The sequence below is a fragment of the Mytilus trossulus genome, chromosome 5, assembly GCF_036588685.1.
Source record: "Mytilus trossulus isolate FHL-02 chromosome 5, PNRI_Mtr1.1.1.hap1, whole genome shotgun sequence".
Taxonomy (NCBI): Eukaryota; Metazoa; Mollusca; class Bivalvia; order Mytilida; family Mytilidae; genus Mytilus; species Mytilus trossulus.
This window is the reverse complement of record NC_086377.1, coordinates 32,789,130-32,803,202: the sequence shown is the minus strand read 5'-3', so window position 1 is coordinate 32,803,202 and position 14,073 is coordinate 32,789,130. Positions and strand designations below refer to the sequence as shown.

The 14,073-nt window shown below is 32.6% G+C and overlaps 2 protein-coding genes across 2 annotated transcripts; both read left to right on the top strand.

Annotated features, from left to right (window-relative positions):
- The first annotated feature begins 2,511 nt into the window (after nt 1-2,511).
- LOC134717871 (collagen alpha-6(VI) chain-like) lies at nt 2,512-13,383 on the top strand. Its single transcript, XM_063580369.1, has 5 exons — nt 2,512-2,574; nt 4,006-4,304; nt 4,958-5,252; nt 5,900-5,965; nt 13,208-13,383. The coding sequence occupies exons 2-5, from the start codon at nt 4,098-4,100 to the stop codon at nt 13,381-13,383; spliced, it is 744 nt and encodes a 247-aa protein (XP_063436439.1). The 5' UTR covers nt 2,512-2,574; nt 4,006-4,097.
- Nucleotides 6,461-9,460, top strand: LOC134719248 (uncharacterized). The gene is made up of 3 exons (XM_063582253.1): nt 6,461-6,952; nt 8,165-8,405; nt 9,277-9,460. The coding sequence occupies exons 1-3, from the start codon at nt 6,496-6,498 to the stop codon at nt 9,458-9,460; spliced, it is 882 nt and encodes a 293-aa protein (XP_063438323.1). The 5' UTR covers nt 6,461-6,495.
- Nucleotides 13,384-14,073: the final 690 nt, after the last annotated feature.

Sequence of the window (14,073 nt, the reverse complement as noted above, 5' to 3'; positions counted from 1 at the left end):
TGTAGATATATGACTCATGTTACGAAGTTTTGGTCTGTCACGTGTTCATTGTCCTTGACCTTATTTTCATGGTTCAGTGACTACTTGAAGAAAGGTTAATATTTGTTGTAATGCAAATTTCTCATTTATTATGAGTAATAGTATAAATATACTTTGTATGTGAGTACATTACAAGGTCTTTATACTGATCAGACAGTTTTTACTTGACCTCGATCTCATTGCATGGACTAGTGAACAAGGTTAGTTTTGGTGGTCAAGTCCAAATCTCAGATATCATAAACTATTGGTCTAGTATGATTGCAAGGTGTCCAACTGGCAGGTGTCATCTAACCTAGACCTCATGTTCATGGTTCAGTGGTTAAAGTTAAGGGTTTGTGATTTGGTCAGTTTTTTCTCGTATCTGTCCTCAATAGGTCTAATATATTTGGTGTACAGAATGATTGTAAGGTGTACAATTCTAGCTGGCAGGTGTCATCTGACCTTGATCTTATTTTAATGGTTTATTGGTTAATGTTTAGTTTTCTTGGTTAAGTCTGTTTATTAGAAACTATCAGTAATAGGTTAACTATATTTGCTGTATTAAATGATAGTTAGGTATTCACATATTTCTTGTTTGGTTTATGCGAGCATGTTAAATGTATGTGATAGTTGTAGTAAAACCTTATATTTAAGTTTATGGTTGCTAATTATTTCATCTTTAAAACTAACACTCAATTCAATTTAAGACAGCGGTCAATATATTTACTAATATGCAACTGAGTAACATGCAAGATGTAACAAGCTGGTATTGCCAAAATTTCTGTTGACGATTTCAAAACTTTGAACAATGAACACACCAAAGTTCCGGTAAATTTGGATTGACTTTATCATTTGTATATGAATGTAATTGAATCCCTTAATCTTGAAATTCATTTCTTTGAAAAAGGGTATATCACTTCAATCATAATATGACAATCCATATCTTAGGTTTTTTTATAGTTTGTTTTGTTTTTTGTTTTATTCGAGCGACAATGGTCAACATAGACGATTTGGCGTTCGCAATTTAAACCTTGGTATCTTTGATGTGTTTATTCATTGTTTAGCTGCGCAACCTTACATAGTTAATGAAGTTACATCTTACCTATGACTCTTTTTGATTATGAAAAATTAGTATTGATATGATCCGGGTTCTTAATAAGGCTTGAGTTCGTAAGTACTGACAAACTTAAACGTTATATGGTGTCATGTTCTCCTTTCTTGAGTTATGTCCCATTAAAAATTACAGAAATGGTAAACTTGCCGTTTCCACAAGTTAGCTTTGCCTCAAATGTTATGAAATTTATTGCAAGACCAGAGAACTCTGACCTCCAAACAATATCTAATGACAGCATACAGAAATAAATGGCATTTAGTTTCCAAGATAACAAAATACCAGTTTTGAAGTAGTATGATCTTCTAAAAAAGAAGATGTGGGATGATTGCCAATGAGACAACTATCCACAAAAGAAATAGCAGTAAGTAAGAAAAATCACAATAATTAAGGATAATGATGTTACAAAATGAATAGAGATTCGGAAACGTAAAACTATATTACCTAACAGAACGAATTGACATATAAAATCAACCGGCTCATTCCTGACTTTGTAAAGAAGTCAATGGTGCGTTTAACATGACTTTATAGCTAGCTTATAGCTAGATAAACCTCCATCTTGTGAGACAGTGGTTTACATGTATATGTAAAAATATTTTATCAATAATTGGGTGAGCAACCCTTACAGACATGATAGGCTAATGTATGTGTTTAGTCCTTTCCATCGAAAAAATAAATATAATAGGAATCTGAACAAAGCAGTACAGACCTTTTTAAAAACAATATAGGCGATACAGATTTGATGACATGCTGCGTTAATTGAGCATCATCAACCTCTGAAATATGCGGGATACGAATGACATGAATCAAGTTGGTCAACAACGCTTTACGTCGTATCGATTATATCAACAAGATCGATCCCTATACTTTATCTTTAGCTGACCATTTTTAGCATTTCAACAAACTATCACAATATGTAAAAATGTATACCTCATAGCTATGCGGCAAACTACCAACAATGGGCCGATTGGCTGTAAGAAATACTTTCATTCCTAAAATTCTCAATTCTAGCAGTCAAACATGTTTGGCTGTACCAGTTTTACATTCACGCAGTCACGTATTGTCAGAATATATCTATTAGGAAATGAGGACACACCTTTTGCGGTCAGGAATCTTCTACAGTAATATCTTTCTAATGGTTCCTAAGCTACCGTAAACGTTACAATTTCTTACCCAGACCCAATATAATTTTATTTTCAAGAAGCAGTCTTTCTTCCAAACTCCTGCTGGACTTTGTTTCATTGTCTTTGGTCCTAAATATGGATGATATGTTTTTCATTGGACATTAAGCAAGCGACAACAACAATCAACAAAACTGCAAATCGAATTTTAATTTTCATAATTAAGCTTCTCATTACACCATATGTTTTCTTTGTAGATATGTTCCCTAAGTCTGTGTATCGGGTTTCCTTTTAAGTTACCTCATCACTTTCAATCTTCTAAATGTAAGTATAAAGTAAAATAAATAAAATACTGAACTTAGAGGAAAATCAATTCGGAAAGTCCATAATCACATGGCAAAACTAAATAACAAAACGTATCACAAATGTATGGACAAGAACTGTCATATTTCTGACTTGGTACAGGCATTTTCAAATGTAGAAAATGGTGGATTAAACCTGGTTCTATAGCGCTCACCCTCTCACTTTAATGACAGTCTCAGGGTATTGTATTGTCTTGTGCTTTTAATAAATAGGGATAAATCTATCGCTAAAGAATGTATAATTTTCGGAAAGACTATTACTTAGTTTCTTTTAATTGCAAACTCCTAATAAGGCTGTATTCGTGTTCAGCTCTTCATCTTCATACATTGAAATGTATTTAGCAACACTTTATGATTAACGAACATTTTTATGATTTCTGACTAGCCGTCATCGTGATAATATTTAATATTTTTTACTTGATCGTGCAAAGTTCGTTTAGATATAGTAAGATAATACAATGTGTGCTTTAGAACAAAAAGATTCTATATCTTTCAATAACTCAAAGAAAAGCAGGAAACACCATAGCTAAATAAAAACATCAACTAGAGTCCGTATAGCAATACAGATACAAGTGTAGATCATGCAGCACAATTTTCACAAAATTCAAGGAGTGAGGTAGTACAATTTTCAAAGTACTGTAATAGATTTTTAAAAGACATATTCATTGTATATCGAATAATATATTTTGTGAGTAGAAGCCAGTATAAATTATAAAATAGATTTTTTTTTTGTCACATGAAATCGAATGACATTTATCAAGCTAATTTACAAACTAAACACACGTACCTCTGTGTTTCATATACTCCCAACAAGATTCAATTTCGTCAAATTACACGCATTGAAGCAGTTCGAAAAATTATGCAGTTCATGACTGATTCCCTCCTGGTACATTTACTACGTTTATTGTTCATGAATTAAAGTGTTATGGTTTAAGTTGACCAAAAAACTATAGTAACGATATAAATCAAGTGTTGTCAGATATTTTGGAAAGGTCACATTCACAATTTAAGACATGTCAGTTTTAAGTGCGAGTGAACCATTTATTTGGAATCGGTGCCAGATGGAAAAATGATGAAATTGAAATTTACCTATTCTAAAATTAATGTGGCCTGTATATTAGACGTAACGCATTCTATATTATAGATACTGGTATCAGATTAAGCTACATTGTGTGTTAAAATTCTATTACTGAATATAATATTGCTCAATTATACGTAATTGAATAGACACTTGTGAGTTTAGAGACATGCATATGCAGGTGATGTTATCATGACGAATAATGAAATATGCAAACGCAGTATATTTAATAAAACATCTTCGCATTGTAGTATTTATAACTATATACAGTTTGTGTATATTTCTATAAATGTCCTCCAACTTTTGTATCTATAGCTAACCATGGATGTGATATCTGTGCCGATATCGTCTTTCTATTCGATGACTCTTCGTCTATACCAGTAGCAGATCCACACGGATTCCATAAAATGAAAGATTTCATGGTGGCAGTTGTCCAATCATTCACTAATTTTGGTCCACCAAATGGGGTCCAGGTTTCTGTGGTTTTGGTAGCTCACACTGTCAGAAATTATTTTTACCTTAACAACTTCACACAAGAAACAGACATAGTACACCATATGAAAATCTTTCCAGAACTTAAAGGAAGTGCCACTGCGATAGGCGAAGGACTTAAGGTCAGTTTCGCTGTTTCTCGATATTTTTTTTCTCTAACATTCTTTATTCAGTTTAGTTAAAGATTATTGTTTTTTAAATGTTTTATATCTTTTCACTGAAAAATATATAATGATCTGATCGGCGACCTAAAAGTATTAGTATTTTTCAGCAAAGCTAACTATGAGAATCACGCTGTTTTGATTGTGGTTTTTTTAAATGTCGGTCATTCTTACATTATCTATTCTACTGAAGTTTGAACTGAAATGTATATTCACTAAGGAAAACTGCATAACCATTTATTCTTGAACATATTGGTACGCTTTGACCTGAAGTCGAAATACTGTTTTGAAAAATGACAATGCACAATTAAAACCTTATTTCAATGGTTTACAGCAGTGACACGACAATGTTTGACAATTTGATAAAAAAAATGTAATAAAAAAATACCGAACTTCATTGTAAACCAAAAAGACAAAATCAGACGGAGCGACTGGATAAACTGTCATATATCAAAGCAATATTCAAGGGATAAAACATCCAGCCCGGACTATATAACGTATTTCAGCCAGAAATGTTAACAGTTTTATACATATATGATATATCTGTATGTACTTAATTGTTTTAATGCTGTATCTAACAGTGTTTTAATCAATTAATATTACATGTATTATAGTTTGTGCGGGAAACAAGTTTCCTACCCAAATTTGGTGGAAAACGTCTATGTGCTAACAAATTCCTCGTACTACTTACTGATGGAAAACACAATCTTGGAGCCTTACCTAAACCACAAGCTGAGGCCCTGAAGTACGATGGTGTTACCATATTTGTGATTGGTGTTGGACCGAAGGTGTTGATGTCGGAATTACTCGCTATCGCCTCGAAACCAGAATATGTTTTTAATGTTACGAATTTTGACCAGTTGGCTACTATTAATGACAGAATAGTAGATGACGCCTGTAATGTGGCAAGTAAGTCTTTCAAATGACAAGACGCGACTGTACATATAGGGCATTCCTGTACATTTCAAATTACAAAATGAGTATAAGAATTTAATGTTACTACGTTACAGAAAGGTTGATTGTTCAGTGACTTCATATTCCCTTATTGATGCTGGGTAAACCAGTATATTTTATTTATAAAACAGAAATCAAAATTGTTCTGTTGCTATAATTTTATTGTGAAAAACATATCTCAACACACATGTTGACATCCAACGATGGTACGTGTACATCCCGTCAATGTGTTACAAGTATTGTTATAGGGTAAATGTTTGTTTATATATCAGTTTTAAATTGAATATGATGAGAGAGGTTTAGCTAGCTATAATACCAGGTTAATTCCCAATTTTTTGCATTAGAGAATGCCTGTACCAAGTAAGGTGACAGTTGTTTTTTGTTCGTTTGATGTGTTTGGGCATTTTATTTTGAATTTTCATTTTGAGTTTTCCTCGGAGTTTAGTATTTTTGTGCTTTTACTTTTTAAGCTTTCAAATGAAACACGAATACATTATTTAAAATAGTAAATTCACCGAAACTCGCTAACTAAATGAATAATTTCCAAACTGAAAGTCTTATTCTATTGTAATAATGTTAACTTTTTTTTTTTATTAAAACAGAAGGCAGCAAGCTTACCAAACAGCCTTGTAGTTTGAAAGAGATTTCAAAAACATTAATTCCTTACGGTAATGTTTATTTCATTATACTGTAGATTGCATGTTGTTTTATTACATTTATCAAGATTGCATGTTTTGTATACATCAAACGGAAATATGAAAGTTTTAAAGTTGGAAGCGATAGAGTTTAAGTCACTAGGTACATTTTTCATTAGAGGCAAACACTAATGGTAAATTGATTGTGCATACCTATTGATACTTATCGATAGCAACGCATTTTTCACAACTGAAATCAATCGAATAAGTAATACATAAAGTCATATTAAATATTGTACAAGATGAAATAAATAAAACAGTAAGTATGACGAATGACATCTTATCCTCGGTTCGCTCTTTAGGTTTTGAGTAATAAACAATACCAATCCAGGGCCCAGTTGTTCAAAAGTGTCGTTAGCCTTAACGATGATTAAGGCCAACGAGTCGTTAAATCTTAACTAAGTCGTTAGCTAACATATGTGTTAAAATGTGTTGTTCAAATTTTTTTAACGACAATGTTAACTAACACTGCGTTAAGAGTCGTTAAATTTTTTGTCGTTAAAATGTTACCCATAATGCACAGAAAATCTTCACTTCCTGTTACCAAGATGGCTGAATTGTCTGCAAAAAAATTGCCTAGGGACAGAAAAGCTAATTTCACATCAATTGAGGCCAACCTTATAAGTTCCAGAGTTACTCATGAGTTAGAGTTATTGAAAGGGGGATTTTCCCCAGAAATTACTAACCGGAAGAAGAATGAGCTTTGGAAACTCATTACAGAGGAAGTCAATAAGTTGGGTGTTTATATGAGGAGTGAGACAGAAGTCAGGAACAAATACCGCAATATGTGTCGGGGTGCGAAAGAGAAGTTCACAAACAACAGAAAGGAAATGGGCAAAACTGGAGGTGGACCACCACCCACACAGCTAACTGTTGCCGAAGAAAATATAGTAAATGCTATGAGGGATAGTGCCTCATTCATTGGAGTTGGTGGCTTGGAGACAGAAATAACTTGCAATGGTATGTTTTTTTTAAATTATTAAAAATTTTTATCAATTTAATTTTTACTCTTATTTCATTCTTTAATTTGACTTAAAAACTTTGATTTTAACCTGTAGATATAGAAAATAAGTTTAAGCTATCGGTCGTCTGCTTTGACAGAAGGGTTTCCCATAGCATGGGATTTCCTCGCTTTAAATATATTTGACCCTGACTTGTTCTAAAAATATATACATGTCCAACTACTTTTAAATTTTCATTCTTATGCGCAACTAGTGATCACTTGTACATAAAGGATTGAATTATTCACTTACACTTTTTGCATTTGGATATCCTTGAAACAGTATGTAACCTTTATTAATCTTTATTTTGATTGCACAACCTACTTTTACCATCGTGTTGTTTTTTGTTTTGCTATTGCCGCTTTTTTGTCCCTTGCAACATTGAAAAGATATTTTTTACGGAGATATGACTTTAAAAGAATTTGAAACTGTTTTAAAGTGATGAAACTGTTTAAATCAATTAAAATAATAACTTATTAAGTTTAAAATATATAATTTCATGTACAGATAAGAACTTATCAGTTGCTTACACCATAGAAGAAAGACTATAGCCTGTTTCTTATATCTGATCATATCTTGTAAATGAATAATCTAAGAGTTATTCCTCTTTGTACTTCTGTTTTCAAAATAAAAAAAAACAGTTTACTTTCAAAGTGGCCTTCTTAAACTGAAAAAAAACTATTAAAAATGAAAACAGGGCTTCGGCTCAGGGGATATAAACTCTAAGCCGGGAATGTCACATTATATACCTTGTCTGAGACCTGAATAACTTATAATATAGTATAATTGCATGAGTGTTATATACTATATGTTTATGCTTTCACATTTGTTCTCAACCATTTCATAGGTCATTTGTAAAAAAAGTTAAAAAAAATCAGAATAATTTACTTTGAAATAAAACCATTTTTTCCCCTCACATGTCACCTATGAAAAATTCAGGTCATTGTCCGTATGTTAATATATATATTAAAAAAGAAGATATGGTATAATTGCCAATGAGACAACTGTACATAAAAGACCAAAAAGATAACTGTACAACCTTAAACAATGAGCAAAGTCCATACATCATAGCCAGCTATAAAAGGCTCTGAAATTATCTATTTGTATAGATTTGTTCCTACTATCATCTTTACAAGAATTTCTATTCCTATTTCTTTACTTGATATTTTAGAAGCAATTTCCACCACAAATGGAAGCCAGTCTCAATGCACTGCCACAGCTACCCCCAGGACGACCTACAGGAGAAGAATCTGTCTGGATGAGAGCCTTAGACAGACACCATGCAAACTTGCAGAACATGAGCAGACCTGCCCTGTAGCCGATGATGCTGAAGGGACTGATAGAAATGCCACATCTCCAGGACCAAGTATTTCAGCATCTTCCCAGGCAAAAAGATCTTCAAGTTCATGCAGGTAATGTTACTACATATTTACCACAAGAAATTTCTTATTTCATGACATCTGGGGTATGATTGTCAATAGGACATCTATCTAGCAAAGTTATAATAAAGTGCATGGGTATAAGCTATAAGGTAACTGTGCAGCCCTCGACAATGATAAAAACCGATAGCGTATAAAAGCCCATGCAATGGATTAAAAAAAGGCAAAGTTAAAATAAAGTGGATGTAAGCTATAAGGTAACTGCGCAGCCTTCGACAATGATAAAAACCCATACCTTATAAAAGACCATGCAATGCCAATGGATTAAAAAAAAGGAAAATTAGAAAATCATAAAAATACAATATGAATGAAAAACCACTGACCTTCACAGATTACTGAGAGAGTGTGTGAGCACTCAACCTTTTTTTAAGGGGGGGGGGGAATTTTGTCCTGCCTTGGTTGTTGTTGTAATTTCTGTCTTGCCTCTTAATTTTTCAATCTTTTTGGTCCGGTCTTCTTTTCTCTTTAGATTACCCGGTGCGTGACTTTTTTTACATAAATTGTCATCCTGCCTTTTTCTTGTAAAGTGTTTTATCATGACATTTTTTACTTCTTCTCAAAAATCCTGTCCTGCCTATTTTTTTCTAATTTCGTCGAGACCCCCTTCTCCAACCTAAAAATCAAAGGCTCCCTAACTTTGATGCACACCTCGTGGTACTAAAAATTCAAATAAGTAGACAAAAAAAGAAATAATTGTTCCATTATAATACAACTGATGAGACACCCTCTAGGAAAAAGGGACTGTTAAATTTAAAGTGGGCAGAACTTGATTATGCCCCAATTAACTTATAATGGTTTTTTATACAGTAATTATTTTGAATGTGGTGGGTTTTTTTTCTTGCAGCATACAGCAGACACCCAGCAAGAAGAAAAAGACAGCTGAAGATGTGTATACATTACAATGTGCAGTTCTTGAAAAGGAACTAGAGAAGAATACACTACAAGTAGATCTGTTGAGGAAATTGCTTAGCAAATATGACAGTTTAGATTCTGATGCCTTGGAACTATTGTCAGTTTTAGGGCAGTGATTGTTGAAACATTTAGAAAACTTTTTAAGTTGTTAGATATTTAAATGTTTGAATCTATTTACTGAAATGATTGACTTGTTTTAATTGTTTTTTTTCCAAATTTCTATGTTTATTACAAAATCAAATTATTAAAATACTGCATATATTATATTGATAGATTTTTCTATTAACACACATTGTATGTATGAATTCTTTGTGATTGAAATTGATGATTATATAACTTATAAATGAATACTGTCAGCAATTTGGATTTTTTGTTGTTTTGTTTTGTCATTTTTGTAGCCTTATCAATGAAGATAAGATATCAATGTATTAACATGTTGATGTCAAATATGATAATTTCAAGCTGGTAAGATGATAATTCCAATACTGAGTCTTATTTCACCAACAACGTTTCTGTATATAAAGGAAATTAACTTTTTCAATGTTGATGGCTGTACAATTGCTCATATCCATATCATTTGAAGTATAGAAGATTTTATCTTATTGGCAAGCATACCAAATCTTCTATTTCCATTGTGGGTGCAAGATTTTGGCAATTGCCAAATATGATTTTTGTAACATTCAAAGCTAAACAATTCTATGAAATCGTAAATGATCCTGGTACTTAAGTTTCTTGGATTACAATATATAAAAATAAAGAAAGTGAAAGAGATGTTTTAAATTTAATGACGGTTAAAATAAGTCTCAGCAATGTGCTCCCTAATCCCTCTTCCATCCTGTTGTCCATTATAGTTGTTTCCATTTTCAACATCCTCATTAACAAGTTCATCAGCTACATCTGGCTCATTTAGCTGTATGCAGATGTTGTGTAGGATTCCACAAACCATTACTATTTTGGTTACCTTTTTGGGATCCATACGAATCTGCAAAATTTAAAAAAAATTACCATGCAGGGTTACACAAGACACTAGATTGTGTGGTTGAAGGACTTAATAAGATGCAATGAAGTCGTAGTGTGTTTTTTTTTCTCTGGGACCAGTGATCCATTTGTGCAATCTGTTGGTAACAGTCTCAAAAAATGTATAAGTTAGTAATATTAAGTTTAAATATACAAAAATTTACCCAAATAGTTCCGGTTGATAACATAAAATAATATATATCTAAGACACAACTCCGGTGCAAATTTATTCGATATAGTATTGAGAGTGAGAGGGAGTGGAAAAGGAGGAGGGTGGAGGGTGGTTTTGTAATTTTCTTTAAAATAAATATTATGATTATAATTTGAAAGGAAAAATATACTCCAATCAAACAGAAGTAGTAATAAAATCATCTAAATAATAACTCACTTCAGAATGCAATATGTGGAACCTTCTCTTCCATCTGCCAAATGTTCTTTCAATAATGGATCTTGTGACTGCATGACATCTGTTGTACCTTCTATGGTGTTGTTCATTGGGGTTCAGAAAAGGTGTCATTAAAAAAGACCTACAGGGATAGCCACTATCACCAAGTAAGATGCCATTTTCCCAATTGCCATTTCTCTCCATGTGAGCACAAACCTGCATGAGCAAATATGTCTATTTTACAGAATATTATACAATACATAAATATAAATACAATACAAAAATATTTTTTAAAGAATATACATGCATATCAATTTAGTTTGCATTGTTTAAAAGATATGGCATTGGCAATCATACAACATTTAACCATTCTTATCCAGACATTTTTCATTCACTTTTTGCTGGCTGATATCAGGGACATAATATAATACAATATGTCTCTAAATATGATATAAACCAGAAACATTGAACATTTAAAAAAGTGAAAATATTTTGCATCTTCACTTAGGTTGTCTACATAAAACAGAAATATATACCATCTGGGACTAATAGAATCAAATAAAGTAGTGTTCTCAATGTTATGTATAATTATGATCTGTTTTTCATGATACTCCATTGTATTCTAATGACTAATGAAGCTGATTTAAAATAATCAATCAACCATTTACACTCACCTGTGATGTTCTGAAAACATGTGAATCATGACAACAACCTGGCCAATTTGCATTTATGTTTGTAAATCTACCTGAAAAAAATCAGTTAAAACATTATATAAAGCACTACATGTTTAAGTTACTTTTTGTCTATTAATTTTTTTCAAAAACTAGTAAACCTTAAGAAACATTTCCAAAAAAGGGAGGGGTCAAAGATTATAAACCCTAAGTCTTATTAATCCAGCGCCTTTTTTCTTAGTACAAAATGGAAAAAAAGGGGGGTACTTATAAATAAGTTGAACATTCTTTTTGGAAAATATTTTTTTTAAGCTGAAAACTTTTTTTTTTATTACAGTTACTGTATGGATTTTTTTTATCTAGGTCTGAAAGTAACAATATTAATATCAATTTTAATATAAAGACTTCGTTATATGGAACAGTCTATAGTGAGACTGGTTTCTGAAATTTAATTCAGGGGAACATCAGATTTGTTTACAATGTGACAGTTCAAAATTACATTATGTGAAGATGAAAACAGAAGAACATTACCCTTTGCATCACATACTGCTTGAACATTCAGGCTCGGGCAGCCTTTTCTGTTGACGAATGAAGGTTCGTCATGATGCGGTCTCTTTATTCTTATATGTGTCCCATCAATAGCACCCAGAATGTTTGGAAACCCAGCAAACTCGTAAAATTCAGCTTTGGTTTGGTTAAGGTTAGTAGGCCACTGAATGAACTCGTTCCTCTTTTCACAAAGGGCATCTAAAACAGAATCGACCACTCTTGAAACTGTGCTTTTGTCCAAACCTATAAAGTAGAGATGCACAACTTTAGGATAATGACTGCCCAATTACTTTGTAAACAAATATGGTACTGTAGTGCAGAGTATGGAAGAAACAAATACAACAATAAATGCATGTACATGTACACTATGAATTGCCACTTTAGATCCTGCATAAAGTTCTCAAATTGAAATATTATATCATTAGAAAACATGTGTAAACAGCTGAACCATTTAAAAGTATATAGTCTTACCTAATGTGTCACCTATGACCTGGAGGAAACTTCCACTGGCAAGAAATCTCAATGTCACCATTGTCTGTTGTTCTACACTGAGGGCATGATTCCGGTTTGTCTGACGTGTCAACCTGTCCCTTACAAGATCAGATAAGAATAAAATGCCTTCCCTCCCAAATCTGTAGCGTGCTCTAAGTTCTGTATCAGTGTAGTCTAGGGTAAGTTCTTCTTTGCTTCTAAAAGTTCTTTCTTTTCTTTGAATTGGTACATGAAACAAGGCTAAATCTAAGGCTGCCATCTTTAACGCTGCGTTATGGGTTTAATCGAGGTATGTCAAGTGATTAAGTTTAACACAGATTTAACGACTGCGTTAAGCGTTAAAATTTTTGAACAACACTTAACGATTATGTTAAAATTAACGACTGGCTAACGACACTTTAACGACATCGTTAGCTTAACGACACTTTTGAACAACCGGGCCCAGGTATACAAGAAAAAAACGATATACAACATTATGAGATCATTTATCAGGTTAATTATCTTTTTATCTATTTTTGTTTAGAGCAAGCTCTCATATATTATGATTAAAGGGGATAACCTCGATACTATAACGTTTTCGAAATTGCATACCACTTAAAAATTGAGAGTATATAAATCAACTGATTATTTTATTATCAGGACCTTAAACGTCTTTCTACGGTCAATTCTGCCGCATGCACTTACAGTCTTATTTTTTATGCAATTATATTCTTTGACCTTATTTTCATCAGATATTCTATGCTTTGTAGGATACGCCTTAGTACCAGTGTTTTATCCATTAACACAAAAGAAGGCGCCATGGCCTCCAGGGTTACTAGGACTTGACCAACTTGCTAATCAGCACCATCTTCCTTGGTTGGCACATAACGAACACAGTCACCAACACGACGAACAAAGTCACCAACACGACGATCGAATTAGATGATCAAACGTAGAAACATATGAACATATACTAATATGAATATAGATTTAGATTAAAATGAATAATTTGTAGCATGTGTTTCCATTAACCAATTTTTAAAGTTGTCAGCGTTGAAAAACTTCTCTTAAATGTTGCTTAATTAAAGTTTGAGTTACCTTTCTCCAAAAAGAATCAATCTTGTGTATAACGTTGAAAAGAGGGGAAATATATTACAGAGTATGTCCGTTCTCTTAGTTACGTATACTCACAACGACTGTATGTGGTAGGTACATTTTAAATCATTTGTTCTTTAAAAACCAATAATGTATGAAATTCATTAAGTCGTTGTTAAAGTTCTTTTTTTACCATCCATATCTTGAGGATTTTTTAAATGCGTGTCTGACTAAAATATGAGTCAAATGTGTATGTCACTGTATAATTTGGAAAATTACTTACCGAGCCTGATATCGAACCAGTCGTACCGGAAAACATTATTTTGTATTTTTGATTGGTTGCTTATGTAAAATTCTAAGTATGATAATGAAATTGAGAATGGAAATAGGGAATATTTCAAAGTGACAACAACCCGACCAAAGAGTAGAACACAGTCAAAGTCCACCAATATGTATTCATCACAGTAAGAAAATGCCGCACCAAGGCACGTGCTTCAGCTGCGCCCTCCCCAAACAAGTCAAATGTAGTAGTTCAATTAAA